This window comes from Heptranchias perlo, chromosome 6 (genome assembly GCF_035084215.1).
Source record: "Heptranchias perlo isolate sHepPer1 chromosome 6, sHepPer1.hap1, whole genome shotgun sequence".
NCBI classification, from domain to species: Eukaryota; Metazoa; Chordata; class Chondrichthyes; order Hexanchiformes; family Hexanchidae; genus Heptranchias; species Heptranchias perlo.
The window spans coordinates 15852930-15874861 of NC_090330.1; the positions used below are offsets into that span (position 1 = coordinate 15852930).

The following is a 21932-nucleotide window of genomic DNA, read 5'->3' on the forward strand; positions in this document are numbered from 1 at the left end:
TGCCACCAAGAAGGCATGGCTCGAGATGGCAGAGGAGGTCAGCAGCAGCAGCAATGTCTCCCATACCTGGATACAGTGCAGGAAGCGCTTCAGTGACCTAACTAGGTCAGCCAAAGTGAGTACACTTACTCATTCTCCTAGACTCTGTCTTCCACATCATCGCCCCCACCCCACAACTTCTTCTGCATTGCCAACACTACTCTATCACATCACTCCCCATACCCAGTCAAAGCTCATCCTCAACTTACCTGCACTTACTCACCTCCCCATTACTCATCCCACCACTACCACTCAACCCAATCCTCATACAATGTCATGGCTCGGACTCATACTCACCCTCTGATGCATCTCTTTCACAGTCAGCCTCACCCAAACCAATGCATTCAGTGGTTGGCCATGTCACCATCCCTCACTCACGCCTCTCTACTTTCTCCCCTTATAGGAGAAGACAGTCCAGAATGCACAGGAGATGGTGAAGACCGGAGTGGGGCCGCAACATCAGGTTGTCCTCACGGACGCGGAGCAGGAGGCTCTTGAAGTGAGCCGCACCCTAGAGTGCCTGTCCATCGGAGACGCCGAGACTGCCACCAGATAAACGGCTGGTGATGGAACTTTAACATTCAGCACTCACAATAGCAAATTATGTTAACATGCCTTGCCATCTTCAGCACCTCAACATCTGTCATCATGCTTAATATTGCCTTCTGTTCTCTTACAAGGCCTTCGGCGACTGCTATGACGGCGGAGGGCGATTCCTCAGAGGATTTACCGGCCTCTGAGGGGGCATCGTCACATCTGAGTGAGCCATCCACCAGTGCAGATACACACACCTCGGTGGGTCCCTATCCTCAGTTAGTTGAGGTTGCACATAGTGAGTCACCACACACCTGTGAGCACGAGCAGACACTGGTGGCAGGGGCAGCTGTGGAGAGTCCGCGTTGGTGGGAGCGTTCTTCTCCAGGCTCTGCTCAGCTGGACACAGATGCTGAACCCTGAGGGCCATCCTTTAAAAGGAGAATGATCGAGGGGCAGCAGCAGAGGATGGAGGAGTCCAACTCCTGCATGAGTGGAATGGTGGCACAGGTACAGGAGGGGTTCTCTGAGATACTGTCACAGGGACGTGAGAGCATCTCTGAGATAGTGTTGCGGGTAAGTGTGGGAATGTCTGCAATGGAGGGAAGGCTAGCCTCCATCGAGCCTCAAGCACGGCTCACCAATGAGTCCACTGGGGCCCTGACAACGGCCCTTCAGACTCAGGGTGAGCAACTTTCTGCCGCCTTGAACATGCAGGCAGATACACTAGCACTGGCTTACAAGGCTTCACTCATGTCCTGCAAACTGTCGTCCAGCAGGGTGGAAGGAGTGATGTGGGCCCGGCCCAGGAGAGGGATGATGGCAAAAGGGGACATGGAAGTGCGGACGCCACTCAAAGCATCTCACCCATTGCTCCCCTCTCAACCAGTACCCGCAATGCTGCCTCCTCTCCAGGTGGCCGAGTCTGCCCCTGCACAGGTGCAGGTGGAGCAGTCTTTGGAGGGGCCCTCACGGGCACTGAAACCCAGAGGGCATCGGCCCAAAGCATCTAATCAGTCAGGGCATGAACAAGAGCAACCTGCCACTACCTCTGCTGCAGTCACAGGGGAAGCACCACATAGGAGTAGTCGGAAGCGTAAGGCAAAGGTTTTGTGAGCACAAAGGTGGTGCACAAGGGTGTTTGACGGTTTGTCATGTTTTTTATTTATATTTGATTTTTGTTCAACTCACATTAAATATTATTATTGTCATCACTACTGCCACGTCTAGGCCATTCTTGACTGGCTTGTGTAATAAGTCCCTTTCATGAGGTTCACCATGAACACCCACACTTGATGCCACCCATTGGGTCACTCTACAGTGGGTGTATGTGTAGTTGCACGACTATTTTGTGCTGGGGGTGGGTGAGGGGGCTGGTGTGGCCGCTCCTCTGTCCAGGTGGTGAGGACTGGACTCTTCACACTGTCTGATGTTAGGAGAACCATTCACATATCAGTGACTCACTGGCCTCACGAGCAGCCAGGTAAGCCGCTGTTCTGCCCATGGGTTGCTCCTTCTCCTCTGCCTCCTCCTCCTTGTCCTCCTCCTCCTCCTCAATATGGGTGGCAGATGTGGATGGGGCCTCCTCCAGCGGCACTCCTCCCTGTTGTACCATGTTGTGCAGGGCACAACACACGACAATAATGTGTCCCACTCTGTCTGGTGCGTATTGAAGCGCTCCCCCAGAACGATCAAGGCACCTGAAGCGCATCTTGAGCAGCCCTATAGCATGCTCAATTGTACATGTGGTAGCGATGGGGCTGTCGTTATATCGACGCTGTTGCTTGGTGGTGGGGTTCCTCAGAGGTGTCACGAGCCACATGTGCAGGGGCTATCCCTTGTCCCCGAGAAGCCAGCCCTTGCGGGTGTTCGGTCTGTGGAAGAGGGGCGGGATGTTGGACTCCCTGAGGATGAAGGAAACGTGGCAGATGCCAGGGTTTCTGGCGCACATGTGAGGGAATCTCTTGTGGTGGTCACAGATGAGCTGAGTGTTCATGGAGTGATACCCCTTCCTGTTGACGAACAGTCCTGGCTCGTGTGGAGGTGCTCGTATTGCTATATGGGTGCAATCGACTACACCCTGCACCCGTGGGAAGCAATCCGCAGCGTGGAATCCCACTGCCCTCTCCGTCTGGCTGAAGTCATCCATGGGGAAGTTGATAATAGTGCGAGGCCCTGCGAAACAAGCCGTCGGTGACTGCCTTATGCACTTGCGTGCAGATGACTGAGAGACCCCGGCAATGTCCCCGGTGGCACCCTGGAACGATCTGGAGGTGAAGATGTTGAAGGCAGTGGTGACTTTGACAGCGACAGGTAAGAAGATGCCGTTCAGGCCAGCGGGTGCAGCTTGGCATGAAGGAGGCTGCAGATGTCCGCGACTACCTGGTGACTGACTCTGAGCCTCCGTATGCACTGCTCCTCAGAAAGGTCCTGGAAGCTGACCCTGTGGTGAGGGTAGTGCCTCCTGTGACGCCGCTCTCTCTGTTGTTGCCCTCCCTGCTGTTGCGCAGGTGCCTGTGGTGCAGCACTGTATTGTGGAGCTCCACGTGGTGGAGGTGGACGCTGTGCCTGGTGAGGCTGGTGATGTTGCTCGTCCTCAGATGAAGTGATGAATGCAGCTATGGCACTCCCCATCCTGATGGTGTGAGTTTGAGAGGGTCCGCAAAGTAGATAAATGTGTTTGCACAGCAGAGTTTAGGGTATAAATTAATGATTTGGAGTGGAAAGACAAAGATGTTGCAGCCAAAACTTTGTCTGAAGTGACAGAGTGCCCTGCTGCAATAAATGAGGTATTCCCCCAACTATCAAATAATCCTTTGCATCTCCCACTGGCTGCTGACTGAAACACGTCTGCTCCAACAGGGAGTGTTTCCCACAGCACGGAAAACACGCTGAGGATCCTTCAAAATTGCACCCCTGCCAAAATCTCCAGTCAATGAGGTCTGTCAAGTACCTCAACTACCTAAATAACTATCTAAATTGTCATCCTGCTGGCTTTAATTGCCGGTGGGAGTCCCGCATGCGGGAGCTGCGTGCGCACCTGAACGCGTCACTGGGGAACCTGGAAGTGAGCGGGTTGGAGCCGGGCTCCGAACCTGCTCCGGGATTCCGCCATTTTCGGACCCCCAACGCACCCGCTCGGCCATCCGAAAATTGGCCCCCATGCAGTCTGAGCCTGACTCCAGTATTTTGTCATTGTTGGCTGGTTCCTTAGTCAGACTGTGTACAATAATGAAACCAGTTGGAAAACCTGTTTTTTGGTGTCATTTATACTGAAAGGCCTATACATGCAAGGTTCATTTTCAATTAGTAGCTATTTGAAATTGGCCAGTAATTATTTTTAGCTTTAATCACCACATATCATCCAAGGGTTATGATATACCTTAGAAATATAAGTTTTGACTTCTAGTTCCCTAGTGTCAGTATCAAGATTACTATTTGAAAATGTAAAATGTTTATAAATAAGGCAGCAGCAATATCGAACTTACTTTGTAGAGGAAACTGCAATTCGCATGTACAGAGCTAAGTATAAATGGGGGGTTTGTTTTGTCACAAATTGAAATTTGTGCTAGTTTCTTCCATTCTCTAAACTGGTAAACAGCAAAGGGGAGAAAGAGCATTCAGCACAAAAGATTCATTTGCACTAGTTAGATTTTTTTTAAAGTGGGGGCAGAGGGGAAGCAGAGATAGTATCTGTAATGCAAACTGGAACTGGAAGTGCAAAAGGAGAAGCAGTGACTGTGTAATCTTAAAATTGCAGAATGGGCTGTATTGCTAAGGTTCTAGGACTTCATACAATCATAGAAAGGTACGGCACAGAAGGAGGTCATTCGGCCCATTTAGCCTATGCTGGCTCTTTGTAAGAGCAATCCAGTTAGTCCCGTTCCCCCTCTTTCCCTGTTGCCCTGCAAATTTTTTCCCTTCAACTATTTATTCAATTCCCTTTTGAAAGCCATGATTGAATCTGCTTCCACCACCCTTTCAGGCAGCGCATTCCAGATCATAACCACTCGCTGCATAAAATTTTTTTCCTCATGTCGCCTTTGGTTCTTTTGCCAATCACCTTAAATCTGTGTCCTCTGGTTCTCAACCCTTCCGCCCATGGGAACAGTTTCTCTTTATTTACTTTATTTAAACCCTTCATGATTTTGAACAAGTCTATCAAATTTCCTCTTAACCTTCTCTGCTCTAAGGAGAACAACCCCAGCTTCTCCAGTCTATCCATGTAACTGAAGTCCCTCATCCCTGGAACCATTCTGCACCCCCTCTAAGGCCTTCACATCCTTCCTAAAGTGTGGTGCCCAGAATTGGACACAATCCTCCAGCTGTGGCTGAACCAGTGTTTTATAAAGGTTCAACATAACCTCCTTGCTTTTGTACTCAATGCCTCTATTTATAAAGCCCAGGATCCCGTATGCTTTTTAAAACCCCTTTCTCAATCTGTCCTGCCACCTTCAAAGATTTGTGCAAATATACTCCCAGGTCTCTCTGTTCTTGCTCTGCTATTAGAATTGTACCATTTAGTTTATATTGCCTCTCCTCGTTCTTTCTGCCAAAATGTATCACTTTGCACTTCTCCGAGTTAAATTTCATCTGCCATGTGTCCACCTATTCCACCAGCCTGTCTATATCCTCTTGAAGTCTATGAAAGCCTTGTGAAAACTGCTCACTATAAATGCAAGTAGTTGTTGTTGTTGTAGGTTCCCACTTGCAAGTTGAATCACTCAGTGCCACTTCAGAAGTCAGCACCCATTTAAAGAACAGCTCCACATCATCCAGAGTGAATGGGGAGCACTCAGGACAATGACACAGTGGGGTGGAGTGTTGGGCTTGCATTATGAGGAAAGGAGTCCTGTAAGTCAACTGCTGCCTGTAGCGGGTGGGGGTGGCACAAGCTTACTTACATAAAGTGGCCACAGTCCTGAGCCAGGAATTTGAGAGTCAGGTGTATGGAAGGGTCATTGCATGGAGCAATTTCAGGCAGCCTGGAAATCAGCTGTTCTACCTTCCCCTGTCTGAGTAGTGCGAGCAGGGACCAGGAAAGCTGACATCTGCTCCAAAAGTGGAAGGTTGGTAACTATGCATCTGTAGTGTCTGCATTTTACTACGTGGTCCTTGTTGTCTAATGCTAGGATCATTAGTGAGACAGTGGAACAGCAGAGTTGTTATGAAATGTCATGATGTTGGCTGCTTGCTGTACTATCTGAGAATCTAGAATAATTTGTACATCACAAATTAGATCAATATAATCATTAAATGATATCCAATGATTATGATATTGAATGAGAATAGACTAGCAGCTCTACTAAGGTACTGATCTGTTACCCAGATAGGCTTTAAACCTAGATCTATTTACCCTTAAAGATGTGTAGACTCTGGGATGATCTGAAAGAAATACTTAAATTAATGAAAAGACTAGAATGTGTTCATACTGACACAAATGCAGCCAACTCACAGTGCAAATCTCAAGGTTTTTATCATCATAACATCATAAAAGAGATAAAATTGATGATGGCCAAAGTGCAGCACACAAAAGGGTCTTTCACCTTCATCAACTTTACCATAATCCAGTTAGATGAGAAGAAAGCATTAAAAGAGAAAAAATAAAATCAAGGACTTTAAGAGGATTGTAGGAAGGACAATTACAAAAGAAAAGAAAGACCAAGGCAATGAGGTACAAATATCGGAGAAGTAGGGTAGGTGAGCACAAAAGAGCTGAGTAATTTATTGAGATGCGGAGTTGCAAAAATGAGGCAACAGACAATAAAGCTTTCTGCAAGGAATATCAAAATGCAGATACAAAAAAAGTTATAAATTAAAGTTGAAAATTTTAAGAAATAGATTTTCCAATCAAAGCTCTTTTGCCAAAGTGCCAGCAATGAGTCAAATATTTAATAGTTAAGGTTAACATTTCGGACAAATACAACATTACTCAGGTATAATTCACAATATAACTGGTTTAATATGTAGGCAAAATACACAGAATGTACTCAAACAAATAAGAAGAAATGGAAATACTTTTATCACATCCATGTTGACTGTCCTGGATAACCCATACATTTCTAAATGCTAATTAATTTTATCTCAAATTAGAGATTGAAAGAGTTTGTGCACAACGGGCATTAGTTATGTAGATTATACTTGTCTTCCCTCTTGAACAGATATGTCACATTGCCAAATGCTGCTGCTGATGGGTCACAACCCCGTTAAATGGCTGCAAATGCAACAGTTTAAAAACAACTAAATTGGTGAATCCCTTTGGTTGCATAAAATCACAATCTACACCTTGACAACCATTTTAGTTACTTTTGTATTCTTAAAATGCCATTCTTGTTTGAAAACTCAACCCATTTATCCTGGAAAATGAATAAGTTGGAAAGGTAAACTTTAAAGCTGCACTAGCAATTCCCCCATGAAATTCCCTCCCTAAACCTCTCTGCCTCTCTCTCCTCCTTTACGACACTCCTGAAAACCTACCTCTTTGACCAAGCTTTTTGTCACTTGTCCTAATGTCTTCTCCTTTGGCTTGGTGTCAATTTTTTTTGATCTGATTACGCTCCTGTGAAGCGCCTTGGGACATTTTACTACGTTAAAGGTGCTATATAAATGCAAGTTGTGCTGTTGTTGTTTTGCTACACTCCACCACTGAGCCAGTTGGTAAAGGCAGCATGTAACATTTCTAGTCTGAGCTGAGTTAGTTGATCTCACAGTATGGCAGTAGAAGCACTACAATTTTCCTAAGTGTGCCTGGGTGGGAAGAGAAATTCAACCAAGCTTTCTGCTCCTTGTGATTATCCAGTGACCGTTGCTGGAATGCACGTGTAGAAGTCAGGTGACAATGGGATCAGATTTGGCTGTGATTCCACCAGGAGCAATAGCCTACCAATACTTAATGTCTGGGCTCATACATACAACTTGAACAAGATACAAGAGGACACCTAGGGCCCACTAAGTCCTACCCTGTGCCTTCAGGAGAAAATGAGAAGGAGGAGAAAAAAAAGAAAAGGAACAAATTAAATAAATATTCTAGCAAATTAATAAGAAACTGGGAAGGTAACTACCAAAAAATAAAGCTGCATTATACACTATATAAAATGTACTGATTTTACAAGCGCTATTAAGCCCTCCTGTTATTTCAGAGCAGACATCATGAGCTGCTTAAACTTCTCAATATCACATTTTGTCATAACAAAAGCTCGATTTTGTTTTTTCAGTAGGTTGAGTGTATCCAGGACCATCATCCCTCTAGTCAGTGATCCCTGTAATTCCACGCTTACTCCACATTGCATGTAATCAGTAACAACACTCTCATCAATAGCAGCTGCCATTGCAAAAGAATCACAAGATACAAAGCCAGGTTCAAAATACAACTCCTTACTGCTTTGCTTGGTTTTAGAAAATTTTTCACTGTGTGCAGTTATCATCTTCATGAAGTGAGCTTTCTCAGTGCCTTGATTTACCCACTCCTTAAAAAACTCCTGTAATGAACACAACGAAAGGTTTTGAGCAATTCCCAAGTCATCTCATATTCATTCCATTTAACTCAAAACAGAAAACCAACTGTCAAGGGTTCAAGTCCTTTGTAACAAATGGAACTTGTCATTATAAGAGTGAGCATGTTAATACATTGACATCTCTCCTTTTGTTACTAGGTGGATTATGCTACTGGTTTTATGTGAACAGCAGCTACGAAAAAGCAAAACAATATAATGATTTAGAAAATACAGACCTACAATATAATACTGCCAATTATTGGGTTCATTTCACTCATTAAAAACCTCATAATTAATTAGCATCAGTCATGATGCTTTTGATGTAGTCTACATGGATTTTAGCAAGGCTTTTGACAAGGTCTCACATGGCAGACTGGTCAAAAAAGTAAAAGCCCATGGGATCCAAGGAAAAGTGACAAATTGGATCCAAAATTGGCTCAGTTGCAGGAAGCAAAGGGTAATGGTCGATGGGTGTTTATGTGACTGGAAGGCTGTTTCCAGTGGGGTTCCGCAGGGCTCAGTACTAGGTACCTTGCTTTTTGTGATATATATTAATGATATAGATTTAAATGTAGGGGGCATGATTAAGAAGTTTGCAGATGATACAAAAATTGGCCGTGTGGTTGATAGTGAGGAGGAAAGCTGTGGACTGCAGGAAGATATTAATGGACTGGTCAGGTGGGCAGAAAAGTGGCAAATGGAATTCAATTCGGAGAAGTGTGAGGTAGTGCTTTTAGGAGGTCAAACAAGGCAAGGGAATACACAATAAATGGAAGGATACTGAGAGGTGTAGAGGAAGAGAGGGACCTTGGAGTGCATGTCCACAGATCCCTGAAGGTAGCAGGACAGGTAGATAAGGTGGTTAAAATTATTAGGGGCCTAGATGGGAGTGGACAGGAAGGACCTATTTCCCTCAGCAGAGAGGTCAATAACCAGGGGGCATAGATTTAAAGTAATTGGTAGAAGGATTGGAGGGGAGCTGAGGAAAAGATTTTTCACCCAGAGTGTGGTAGGGGTCTGCAACTCACTACCTGAAAGGGTGGTAGAGGCAGAAACTCTCATCACATTTAAAAAGTACTTGGATGTGCACTTGAAGTGCCATAATCTACAAGGCGACAGACCAAATGCTGGAAAGTGGGCTTAGGCTGGGTAGCTCTTTTTCGACCGGCACAGACACGATGGGCCGAATGGCCTCCTTCTATACTGTAAATATTTCTATGTTTCTATGAATTACTGGTACTCTACATTTGTAAAATGATTCAAGCAACTTGTAACTATATAAGTGTAATATCCTCAATATTTCAACAACAACAACTTGCTTTTATACACTGCCTTTAATCCAGATTAAAAAAGTCCCACTACAGTTCACAGATGCATAAGGAAGAAAATGGGTGCTGAGCCGAAGAAGGAGATATTAGAAGGAGTGACCAAAAGCTTGGTCAAAGAGGTGGGTTTTAAGGAGGAGAGGGAGATGGAGGGGTTTAGGGAGAGAATTCCAGCGTGGGGCTTAAATTGGAGGACTGGAAGGCAATGCAGGTCAGCAAGGACGGGGTGACGGGTGAGCAGGATTTGATGCAGGATAAGGACAGCAGAGCTTTGGATGAGTTGAAATTTACAGAATCTGGAGGCGGTGACGCTGGCAAGGAGAATATTGGAATAGTCGAATCTGGAGGTGACGAAGGCCTGGATGAGATAACAACTTGAACGAGATACAAGAGGACACCTAGGGCCCACTAAGTCCTACCCCATGCCTTCAGCAGATTTACTAAGGCAAGGGTGGAGGCAAATGATGTTACAGAGATGGAAGTAGGCAGTTTTTGTGATGGAGAGGATATGGGGTTGGAAACAGCTCAGGGTTGAACAGGACACTGAGAGTGCAAACAGTCTAATTCAGCCCATGACAACAGCCAAGGGAGGGATTGGAATCAATGGCAAGCATACAGTATTTGTATCAGGGTCTGAACATAATTACTTTAGTCTTCCCGATGTTTAGCTGCAGGAAATTGCTGCTGGTCCAAGGCTGAATGTCAGACAAGCTGTCTGACAACACAGAGGCAGTGGAGGGGTCAATACAGGTGGTGGAGAGGTAGAGCTGTGCACAGTCAGCACACATGTGCAAGCTGACCCCATGTCTGCAGATGATGTCGTCAAGGGGCAGCATGTAGCTGAGGAAGAGGAGGAGGCTATGGATGGATTCTTGGGGAACTCCTGAGGTAATGGTGTGGGCGCAGGAAAAGAAGTAATTGCTGGAGATGCTCTGGCTACGACCAGAAAGATAATAGTGTAACCAAGTGAGAGTAGTCTCACTGAGCTGGAAAACAGAGGAAAGGTATCGGAGGATGATATGGTCGTTCGTGTCAAAGGTTGCGGAGAGGTCAAGGAGGATGGAGGGAAAATGAACCATGGTCACAGATCACGGAGGATGTCATTTGTGACTTTGGTTAGGGCCATTTCGGTGCTGTGATAGGGACAGAAACCTGATTGAAGAGGTTTAAGAAGTTGCAGGAAAGATTGAAATGGATTTGGGAGGCAACAACGGGTTCAAGGACTTGAGAGGAAAGGGATATTTAAGCTGGGGCAAGGTCAGAGAGGTCAAGGGTGGTTTTTTTTGAGTAGGGGGTGATGACAGCAGTTTTGAAAGGAATGGAGACAATACCCGAGGACAGGGAACCATTTACAATGTAAGCTAGCATGCGGACCAGGAAGGGAAACTGGGTGGTTAGAAGTTTAGTGGGAATGGAGTTAAGGGAGCAGGAGGTGGGTCTCATGGACAAGATGAGCATGGAGAGTGTATGAGGGATGAGGAGGGAAAAATAAGAGAGAGTTGCTGGTGCAGGACTAGGACAGGGCTAGGACCAGGACCTGGCTTGGTGGGAAAGGGGAAGGGGGAAACGCAGCAGAGGCAGCTGAATAGATGGTCTCAATCTTAGTGACAAATAAATGAGCTCCTTGCACGTTGTTGAAGGTGAGGGTGGAAGGGAGCAGTGGAGAGGGGTTTAGGGAGGTTGGTAATGCAAAAAAGAAGTCGGGGTTATCTTTGCTCTCCAGGATGATCCTGGAGTAGGGGGCAGTTTTGGTAGAGTAGAGTGAGGCCCAACAGGGGCTTGGTGTGATCAAGGCCGACCTGGTGATGAATGGCTAAAGCAATTGTGCGCTACTGAGGGAGCGAAGATGGGGGCAACACAGGGGAGAATGACCAGAATGGCAGAGAGTAAGGCTTTGCTGGGGACAAGGGCATTAAAGGTGGAGGTGAGGGAGTGGTTAAGCAATTCGACAGCTGCAGAAGTATTGTGGCAAATGGAAGGCCAAAGGCTTTGCAATTGGGAGTTTGAAAGTGCAGTTGCGACTTGGGGGAAGTCCCTTTTTTCCAGGGACTGTCGCAGTAGGATGTGGGGTTGCAAGGGAGTATGAGAGATGTGGGTGGTGAGGGATATAAGGAAATGGTTGAAGATGGCCTTGTCGGTGATCAAGACCAGCAGATCGGTACATTTACTCTGACAGAATTTATCATATTATAAAAATGGTATCAGTTTATGAATAGAAACCTAGGGACTACTGTTGCTGAAAGTAGTGGACGAATGATTGACATGTTCTTACCACATTCTTTCATCCGCTACTTTAACGCAGACATTAAATGATTTTTTAAATGGGTAATGTCTCTGTTAAAGCGAAGGAATGTCATATGAATGCATCAAGTGTATGTCTGCTAATATCATCAATAGCAATTTCTAGCCTGTAATTTTTAAAATCCCACTAATAATCTTCAGCTTTAAGATGATATCCATTACAATTTGATTTTTATTTTCTAATTAAGGTAACTGACTTATTCCACATAAGTGCAAGAGAAGTGAACATGTATTCACCGGTCTTAGTTTTGTTAAGATGTATTTTCAACAGCTTACCCAAGGCAGTGCATGGCGAAGACAATATTCCCAAGTTGCGATGTAGGTGGGACATGCAAAATGGTTCAGGACAATATAAGCTGCTTCTGGATCTGCTACAAAGTTAAACTCAGAACAGATCTTCGCATTCCCCCTGCCTGAAAAAGATAAAACCTTCAAATGAAATTCATTCCATCACAATTTTAATGGCTCCTTAATCCAAACACCTTTAGCGGTCTGGTGAAAATAAATAATTATCATTTATATGAAAATATCAATATTGGATGGAATTATCAACTACTCAACAATGTAAATATGTGTATACTTCAAACAATCAAATATATAAAAAAAACCCGTTGTCACATTTCAGGATTTCTGAATACGTTTTCGTATTGGTGCAATATTTGTTAAAAATGATACTGCTGAGCTCAACTTAGCTTTCAAGGGCGAGCCACACAGGTTAAGATTCAGATGTGGCATCTGAACCAAGCAAGACTGTTCACTCACATTCATTGCTGCTGCAATAAGGAGGTTCTGCCCCAGGCTAAAGGACAGAATTCAGAGGAGCTATTCTGTTCAAGTCAAGTACTGATGTGGGGAAGTGTAATGTATTCATTATTTTGTGTTCTTACATGAAGACCAGTTGCATTGATTGAAACAAGTGACTGTGCAATAAAGCAGCTTAATGATGTGTATCAAGCCCTTCTCACCAAGCATGTTCTCAGTCCACCATGGAGAGATTGAACAAGAAAATGTGAAAGACATGAATATCTTGTTCAAGTCACAAAAGGGAGCTATTGCTACACCCCGGTTATGCTATCGTACAAGCAGATATAGGGCAGAGTAAGTCAACTCCCACAAAAGTAAGGTGTTCAGACTAGTTACGAGAATGCCTGACGCCACTGAATCCAAGAAGGTATCTATGGCAGACCAAATGTGTAACTCCTTTTATATGCATTTAATATGGTCATTCCAGATTTAGTTTACTAATGCAGGCAACTGTTGCCTTGTCAGCATAATTAAAAGAAGTTTCAGAGCCATTAGATGGTTATCTTTGGAGGGACAAATACGGGGAAAAAACTGAGTATGCATTATTGTAAAATAATCTGGGCATTAGGAAAACTTGTACACAACAGGGATACGGAATCAGTTGCACACAGTGAGATAAATCTTCTAAATTTCTAATCTAGAGAATATTATTTTCAAAGCTTCCCTAATGACTCATTGGGTAAATGCACACATGGCGTGCTGCTGAGTCATAAAGACCAGGAAGCTATCAGGTTTGATCCCCGTCTGCTCCTGTCAGCTTAAGTCAGCCAGCATGACATTGTGCCTAGGCGAGGGAGAGAATAAATCCCCCACCCCTTGATTACTATCCAACAATCTCCTCTAGAAAGTATGTTTATGAATATCAGGTGAGCACTGGGTCAGGTTCAGGTGTGAAGCCCCCACAGTTGAATACGATGCTTCAAACAAGGTATATGGCATACTTTCCATGTTTCCTCCCATGATGTACAAATGTCTCAGCTTCGATGGAAAGGTGGGATCCATTTTAAATGCCAGGGCAACATTGGTCAGGGGACCAGTAGCCACAAGAGAGACCTGTAGGGTAATAAATAAGTGCTTAACACAGTAACTGAGAGAAGCTAAAGTTACAGTAGGTTTGTAAAACTGTAAAATATAACAAGACATTATTTTCATTCCTTCTCTATTTTACACATACATTTTACTAAGAATTAGTTTTATATTCAAATTTGTTTTATCAGAAGCTCAAATTCCAGCCCTATGTTCAAACATGCCTGTTCTTATTAAACAAGCTTGACCTATCCTCATTATCTCACTAGTTGCAACTCTGTGCAAAGTCTGACATCACCAGCCATGACTACAAAAAGACTATGCCACATTGTCAGCTTTGGCTCTGAGTCAGAAGGTCATGGGTTCAAAACTCACTTCAGGGACTTGAGTACAAAATATAGGCTGACACTCCAGTGCAGTACTAAGGGAGTGCTGCACAGTTGAGACATTATACCAAGGCCTTATCTGCCCCCTCAGGTAGATGTAAAAAGATCCCTTGCTGTGTGCAAATTGGCTACCACGTTTCGTACATTACAACAGTAACAAACCTCAAAAGTACTTCATTGCTTGTGAAGCACTTTGGGACATCCTGAGGATGTGAAAGGTGCTATATTATTGCAAGTTCTATCTATCCTGAACAGCTAGATGTGAAAGGCACTGCCTAGACCAAACGGGCCTCCTAGCTAGCTGTGGGAGATGTTTGTCAGTATCCATTTTAAAGTTCCCACTTAAAGGAGTTGATAGGGTAGATAGAGAGAAACTATTTCCTCTGGTGGAGGAGTCCAGAACAAGGGGGGCATGACCTTAAAATTAGAGCTAGGTCGTTCAGGGGTGATGTCAGGAAGCATTTCTTTGCACAAAGGGTGGTGGAAATCTGGAACTCTCTTCCCCAAAAAGCTGTTGAGGCTGGGGGTCAACTGAGAATTTCAAAACTGAGATTAATAGATTTTTGTTAGTCAAGGCTATTAATGGTTGTGGAACGAAGGCAGGTAAATGTAGTTAAGACACAGATCAGCCATGATCTAATTGAATGGCAGAACAGGCTCGAGAGGCTGAATGGCCTACTCCTGTTCCTGTGTTGCACTGACCAGTAGCATTTTCTTTCCTAAAACTCACACATCTCACCTGACCAGCATGTTCAGTGGCTTTTCTTATCATGGCATTCACTGCATGCTCAACTTGTATGTGTTCCAGCCCTGGAGCATTAGGGTCTGGAACGTCACCCAGGCCATCCTTTCCATGGTAATGAGTAGCAGTTAGCTGATCTCCAAGGAGAGAGGTACCTGCACCTCGGTACACAGGGATCTGCAATTATAAAGGAAAAAATTATTTAACTGCACTTATGTGGGATGAACTGCAATGGTGGCTACAAGTAGTGACATTGAGTAAACACAGGGACTCTGAAATTCCTTGATGCCCTGCTCTGCCACCGGACGTGCCACAGGGCAGGACTTCTGGCCACCAGGCTGACCCGATGCTGACCTCATCCCAATCTCCAGGTACGAGGTCACTTAAATAAAAGAGGCGGGTACCATGCCCTCTATCGCACTTCCACGGGCCTTGCTGCTCTTTTGGGTGGGAGGAGGGAATGAGCCATTTAAAAAAAAAAAAATCTCCTTTCTCCTGTTGTTGCTTTCCTAGTGGCAGTCATTCACTCAGCGATCGACTACCAATGGTAAATCTGTATTAGAGCCCCACCTCTGCATCATGCAGGCATTCTTTATGTTGGTCCACAGGAAAGGCGGAACTGGTGGGATTTCTAATAGACAACGTCATTCCATCAGTCCTGCCTCTTTCAATGACATCAGACCCTAACCCTAACCTCCTGCCCATGACTTACACCCCGGTACTGCTTTTCCATGCCCAGGAATTTTGGAGCCATTTTCTTTGAGTGCATTTACCTTGTTACTACACATCGCAAACAGAGCAATTCTTCCTCCTTTGTACTGAACCTTTAATTCTACACATCTGATCAGACAAAATACATACACTTTTAAAAGAAAAGAACATTTTACAAACACTGTAATGCAGCTCAAGGCGAACCAGTGAAAGTTTTTTTTAAGGAAAGATCATGAGGGTAATCAAGAATTAGAAATAAACTTGATGGCTTGCAAACATTTAAAATGAAACAAAAGCTGATATAATTCACAGCTGTTTCGTCATGTGTGAAATTCAAGTACATAATTTAACTATAAACAAAAGTTAAGGCTGCATTAGATTGAAACAATAAGATGTTGCTATTTCACTTAGTAATACAGTAAATTGTAGGAGTAGTTTGAAATGCAATGAAGTCACCTAGGAGGTAAAAGAGCACTGCACCAGCACTGGTCTTATGTCAAGACACTGGCTGGATAAATAGGATGTGGTGAGCCAAACATTACTTTCCTACTTCTCAGCCTCCCACCCAAACACTTCCAATTTTGTCTCTTCTTTCCTTAAGGTGCAGCATAATTCCACAAGCACCTGCAGCCCTCTGGTATTTTCAACCAGATGAACCCTCTTCATGTGGGTGGCTATAAAGTAATGGCAAGGAGCTGCTTCAACTGATATTCACAGTACAGCCCACTGAAGAGAGAGACAACCCAGCAGAAATTACATTTTCCACAGGTCCTACCTGGGCTCAAGTTTCTCTTTTAGCTGTGTGAAAATTGTAGAAAAAAATGTAGGGTTCTAAATCACTGCACACTCACAGTGTGGCTTTCAATAACTATAATGACAACTAAAATCACTGTTAATGAAAAAAAATAATTTTTACTAAAAAATTTACATAGTTACAACTAAAGGTTCATTATTTGGTGCAAATAAAACTATTCTGCATACTTGTGTGGTGTTTAACAAAACAATTATCATTCTTACGCATATACAATAGCTTCTTTTTGTCATTGATCTGCATCTTATATATACAGTATAAAAACTATGATTTCTAAAAGAAAAACACATAAAAAAGATTCTAGTCATTGTAAAAGGTTATCTCTCAAAGAACACTGTTCCTTCATCCATAATTTTCATCACCCACCTCTGACCTCTGGCAAAGTTTTAACACTCGAAGCACATTTTTGCACACGTTATCGATTTCCGTGTTTCCGTGACAACATGTTATACCCAGGACCTGCACGTTAGGAACTGCTAGAGCCATCATCAGTGCTTGGGCATCATCCACCCCACAGTCGACATCTAAAAGTAGCTTGTTCTTTGCCATCTTAGAATCTATGGCCAAAGAAAATGAGTAAAATGGAGTTTGAAAAAAAAATTTCTCAAGGCAGCACATGTCTTACCTCCGACCATCGTGTTTTGACGAAACCAAAAAAATATATTTCCAGAACTAGGTGGTTGGCCTTGCTTCTTTAACATGGAGTTGGTTTTGTGTTAAAGGAGCTGGTTATATATTTGTGGAGTGACAGCTCCCCTTGCGATTAGAAACTTGTTACAATGTTCTACCTGCGTTGGAAGCTGTGAGGCTCTGGGACAATGGTGCAGCTCTCAGCGCACAGCAGCAGAGCTTTGGGATGTTTTCCTATGTTAAAGGTGTTATCTGAATGCAAAGAAGTTGCTGTAGTTTCATATAACTCGTCCCCACTGCTCCCGATTAACTGGACAACAACGAGGCTATCGACTCACTGAGGCCCAAGCTCCTGGGTCCCAGTGTTTGGTGGACTTGCACACACAATTTTCCAACCCCCCCCCCCCCACCTCACCCCCTCGTTAGATACTATTTTTATGCTTAGATTTGTAATATGTTTAATTCATAATTTTACTGTTTATAGAATTAAGTTCACTGCAAAAATTATCACACATGAAGCAAGCAAACAAGAAATTTCAGCACCAAATATCTCAATAATAAACCAATTGGGTGAGATTGGGGAATGTGCCACTTTCCTCCCTGTCTGAACTGAAATTAATTTCTGGATTTTCACAATTCTCAGGCTGCTCCACAACAGTAACATTAACGGTAACAAGTAGTATAAACTCGTCTCGGGAGGTGGCGCAAAACGAGCGATAGCAATTCGGCCGCCCATTTTACACTCCCGCCGATTTTCTTTTCCATTGAAAAATTGCTGTCAACGTTTTGTGGTACAGCCCAAAACAAAAATTTATGGCTGAGAAATTTGTTTTCAGGCCCAGACTTGGCGTGACACGACTAGCACGCAACCGGATCGAGGAGCCCAAGGATCAATGGAAACTGTTCCTCTGGCCTCCAACTTACTCGGCGTGACCTACCTCGATGGGAAGCTCGCCCGAGTGTAGACATCAATGTCAGACTGCCCGCCTTGCCAGCAGCAGCCCTCAGATAAATCCCGGGAGGGGGGAGGCAGGGAGAAGAGGCAATCATGACTAAAATATTTTTTTTTAAGCATACCTGGAGTTGGCGGCCACGGGGGTCGCCGAAGAATCCTGAGTGAACTAATTTCTCGATAGTCCTTCAACGAGCATGAGGCCCCTAATGTACATATTTAAGGGAGCCTGTTTTAGGTGTCAGACACCTAATAAAAGGGCCCCACGAATTTAGCAGTGGGACCAACGCCTGCGCAGATTGGGTGCAGGCCATCCCATTGCTAAATTGGTGTGCCTTGTGCCCGTTTTACTCCCGAATAACATGTACAACGTATACCAATTTCTACCCTTGTTTCTTTTGCATTTGTCAGTCCTGGATCTAAACATTCACATCTGCCCAACTTGAGTAAGGAGACCGTTAAATTCAGCGAGGAGTCCCAGTGGTATGTACTATTTATAATGTTAGAGGCCCACGCAGGGTGTAAACCTGGTATCATTCCTGGCAAAAACCAGTGCAAAGATGATGACAGAAATACACTTTGGCCAGTTCTTTCCGTGACAAACTACCATAAATTGGCCCTTTAAATCGCTCCATGAACTCCCTCAATTGTTTTGTTCGTGAAATACCATCCAGCTGTGACAAGGGGAGGAGTTGGTAAGAGTGGAGAGTGAAGGCCTTCGGACACACACACCAGTTACAGTTAGCGGCCGTTTGAAGTGAGATTACACCCAGTACATATGGTCACCGCCGACAATAAATACCTCAGGAGTGTGCGCTGTGAAGCCCAAGGGTAGATTTCCTGCGTCTGCTCTTCCCCAGTCCACGTATCAGGAAATAGCCGCAGACCTCCTGATTTTAACGGAGTTTGGCAATTGGATTGCTTCATCTGACAGCCTACTTTCCCCCAACCCCAAATTCCATTCTTCCTGGGTGTCAGTTTAATGTCATTATATCATTATTTTATATCACATTGTTAAATATTCAGAAGGAAGATTATACAAGCAATTACGAAACGTTAAAGAATGAGGCACCGACAGCACAGCACAGTTCTGGACTTACTCAGGTCGAGGAGACTGTAAAGTTAGTGAGTCTAATGGTCAAGTATAAATCTGAAGTCTTTTGCAGTCCTTTCCTTTCCTAGAGCTCAAATATTGAACTTTGGACGTTGCTCAATCATTTCACATTCACGGTTGACCCTGAGCAATTATTTGCAGCAGCTTTTCCCAACAAGGTACGCCCTAAGCTCTGGAATTCCCACCCTAAACCTCTCCACTTCCTCCTTTAAAGACGTTCCTTAAAACCTATCTCTTTGACCAAGGTTTTGGTTACCTATCCTAAAATCTTCTTGTATGGTTCAGTGCCAAATTTTGTTTGATACTCGCTGTGAAGTGCCTTGGGTCGTTTTATTATATTAAAGGCGCTGCATAGATGCAAGTTGTTGTGTGACGTTTTTTCCGTATGCCATAGATTTATCGAGCAATTTTCTTCCTTTAAAACTTAATAAATTTTAAACCTTTTTAAAAAAAACTTTTTCAACTTAATAGTTCAAATGCCTTCTATGTTAGAATTTTCCACTGTACATAAACATCGAAGGGTAACTAAATTCTAGCTGCATACCTTGAAATTAGACAATGAGAGGGAAGTGAGGTTTTCTTTTAGGAATTTTGATGAACACAAAAATTGTTCTTCACAAACAAGCCTTATGGAATCATAGAATGGTTACAGCCCAGAAGAGGGCCATTCAGCCCATCGAGCCTGTGCCGGCTTTTTGTAAGAGCAATCCAGTTAGTCTCATTCCCCTGCTTCTGCTTCCACCGCCCTTTCAGGCAGCGCATTCCAGATCATAACTACTCGCTGCGTGAAAAAGTATTTCCTCATGTCGCCTTTGGTTCTTTTGCCAATCACCTTAAATCTGTGTCCTCTGGTTCTCGACCCTTCCGCCAATGGGAACAGTTTCTCTTTATTTACTTTATCTAAACCCTTCATGATTTTGAACACTCCTATCAAATCACCTCTCAACGTTCTCTGCTCTAAGGAGAACAACCCCAGCTTCTTGGGGAGGGGGGGGGTCAGGTGAGGAGAAATTCTGAAATCTAAGGCGAAAAGTCAAGGCAATAGAGCAGTGTAGCGATTTGGGTAAAGATAAGCAGAGTGTGTCAGGAAAGGACAGAGTTTAACGGTAATAGTGCTTCAGCGAATAAGGTCAAAGCAGGGAAAAATTGTAAAAAGTTAAAATTAAAGGCTCTTTATCTGAACGCATGAAGCATTCGTAACAAGATAGACGAATTAATGGCACAAATAAGAACATAAGAAATAGGAGCAGGAGTAGGCCAATCGGCCCTACGAGCCTGCTCCGCCATTTAATAAGATCATGGCTGATCTGATCCTAACCTCAAATCTAAATTCATGTCCAATTTCCTGCCTGCTCCCCGAATAGAGATAAATAGAGATAAATGGGTTTGATCTAGTAGCCATTACAGAGACATGATTGTAAGGTGACCAAGGTTGAGAACTAAATATTCGAGGGTACTTGATGTTTCGAAAAGACAGGCAGAATGGAAAAAGGGGAGGGGGTAGCCCTGATGATAAAGGATGACATAAGGACAGTAGTGAGAAAGGATCTTGGCTCGGAAGATCAGGAAGTAGAATCAGTCTGGGTGGAAATAAGAAATAACAAAGGGCAGACAACATTGGTGGGAGTAGTTTATAGGCCTCCTAACAGTAGCTATACCGTTGGGCAGAGTATTAATCAAGAAATAATAGGAGCTTGTAACAAAGGTAATGCAATAATTGTGGGGGTCTTTGATCTTCATATAGACTGGGCAAATCAAATTGGCAAAGGTAGTCTGGAGGACGAGTTCTTGGAATGCATTCAAGACAGTTTCCTAGAGCAATACATCGTGGAACCAACCAGGGAACAGCCTATTTTAAATCTTGTATCGTGTAATGAGATAGGGTTAATTAATAATCTCACAGTAAAGGATCCTCTGGGGAAGAGTGATCATAACATGATAGAATTTCACATTGAGTTTGAGATCGACATACATAAGTCTGAAACTAGATTCTTAACTATGTAATTGGCTTTATTTAAGTTTATGAAGGGCGAGTTGGCTAAGGTAGATTGGGAAATTAGATTAAAATGTATGACGGTAGATAAGTAATTTCAAACATTTAAAGAAATATTTCAATATTCTCAACAAATATACATTCCATTGAGAAATAAAATCCCCACTGGAAAAATGATCCATCTGTGGCTAACTAAAGAAGTTAAGGATATATTAGACTAAAAGAGGAGGCCTATAATGTGAAAAAGAGTAGTAAGCCTGAGGATTGGGAGAGTTTTAGAAACCAGCAAAGGATGACCAAAAAATGGATAAAGAGAGAGAAAATAGAACGAGAGTAAACTAGCAAGAAATATAAAAACAGATTGTAAGGGCTTCTACAAGTATGTAAAAAGGAAGAGAGTTGCAAAAGTAAACATAGGTCCCTTAGAGGCTGAGACAGGAGAAATTATAATGGGGATAAGGAAATGGTAGAGACGTTAAACAAATATTTTGTATCTGTCATCACAGTAGAAGACACAAAAAGCGTACCAGAAATAGTGGGGAACCAAGGGGCTAATGAGAGTGAGGAACGTAAAGTAATTAATATCAGTGGAGAAAAAGTACTAGACTATCTAATGGGACTAAAAGCCGATAAGACTCAGATGAGGAAGAATTTCGTCATTCAATGGGATGTGAATCTTTGGCATTCTCGACCCCAGAGAGCTGTGGATGCTCAATCGTTGAATATCTTCAAGGCTGAGATCGATAGATTTTTGGACTCTACGGGAATCAAGGAATATGGAGATCGGGCGGTAAAGTGGAGTAGAGATCAAAGATCAGCCATGATCTTATTGAATGGTGGAGCAGGCTCGAGGGGCCGTATGGCCTACTCCTACTCCTATTTCTTATGATCTTTTGCCATGTGTCCGCCCATTACACCAGCCTGTCTATGTCCTCTTGAAGTCTATCACTATCCTCCTCGCTGTTCAATACACTTCCAAATTTTGTGTCATCTGCAAATTTTAAAATTGTGCCCGGTACACCCAAGTCCAAGTCATTTTTATTTATTTACATATATATATATATATATTAA

General features: G+C 43.6%; 2 protein-coding genes across 4 annotated transcripts in view; one reads left to right on the forward strand and one right to left on the reverse strand.

Annotated features, from left to right (window-relative positions):
• Positions 1-6512: 6512 nt before the first annotated feature.
• Positions 6513-19041, reverse strand: LOC137322771 (nucleoside hydrolase-like). Of its 3 annotated transcripts, none has more exons than XM_067985804.1 (6): positions 18855-19041; positions 16539-16729; positions 14648-14827; positions 13438-13549; positions 11969-12105; positions 6513-8051 (listed from the first exon to the last, which is right to left on the reverse strand). In XM_067985804.1, exons 2-6 carry the CDS (start codon positions 16719-16721, stop codon positions 7704-7706), a joined length of 960 nt encoding a protein of 319 aa, XP_067841905.1. In that variant the 5' UTR covers positions 16722-16729; positions 18855-19041; the 3' UTR covers positions 6513-7703. The 3 variants fall into 3 exon arrangements, with proteins under 3 accessions (XP_067841905.1, XP_067841906.1, XP_067841907.1); XM_067985805.1 differs by lacking the exon at positions 18855-19041 and adding an exon at positions 18557-18847; XM_067985806.1 differs by lacking the exon at positions 18855-19041 and adding an exon at positions 17880-18540.
• LOC137322772 (nucleoside hydrolase-like) overlaps positions 18735-21932 on the forward strand; it is a 30457-nt gene continuing 27259 nt past the window's right edge. Inside the window, exon 1 of the mRNA XM_067985808.1 lies at positions 18735-19026. The gene's annotated coding sequence lies outside the window, so the exon portion shown is untranslated. The remainder of the gene's footprint in view (positions 19027-21932) is intronic.

Coding starts and splice junctions, on each gene's coding strand:
- LOC137322771 (XM_067985804.1), bottom strand. CDS start 16,721: ATGGCAAAGAACAAGCTACTTTTAGATGTCGACTGTGGGGTGGATGAT. Junction 14,828..16,538: donor AACTTTGCCAGAGGTCAGAG/GTGGGTGATGAA, acceptor TTATAATTGCAG/ATCCCTGTGTACCGAGGTGC. Junction 13,550..14,647: donor CCACTGAACATGCTGGTCAG/GTGAGATGTGTG, acceptor ATTACCCTACAG/GTCTCTCTTGTGGCTACTGG.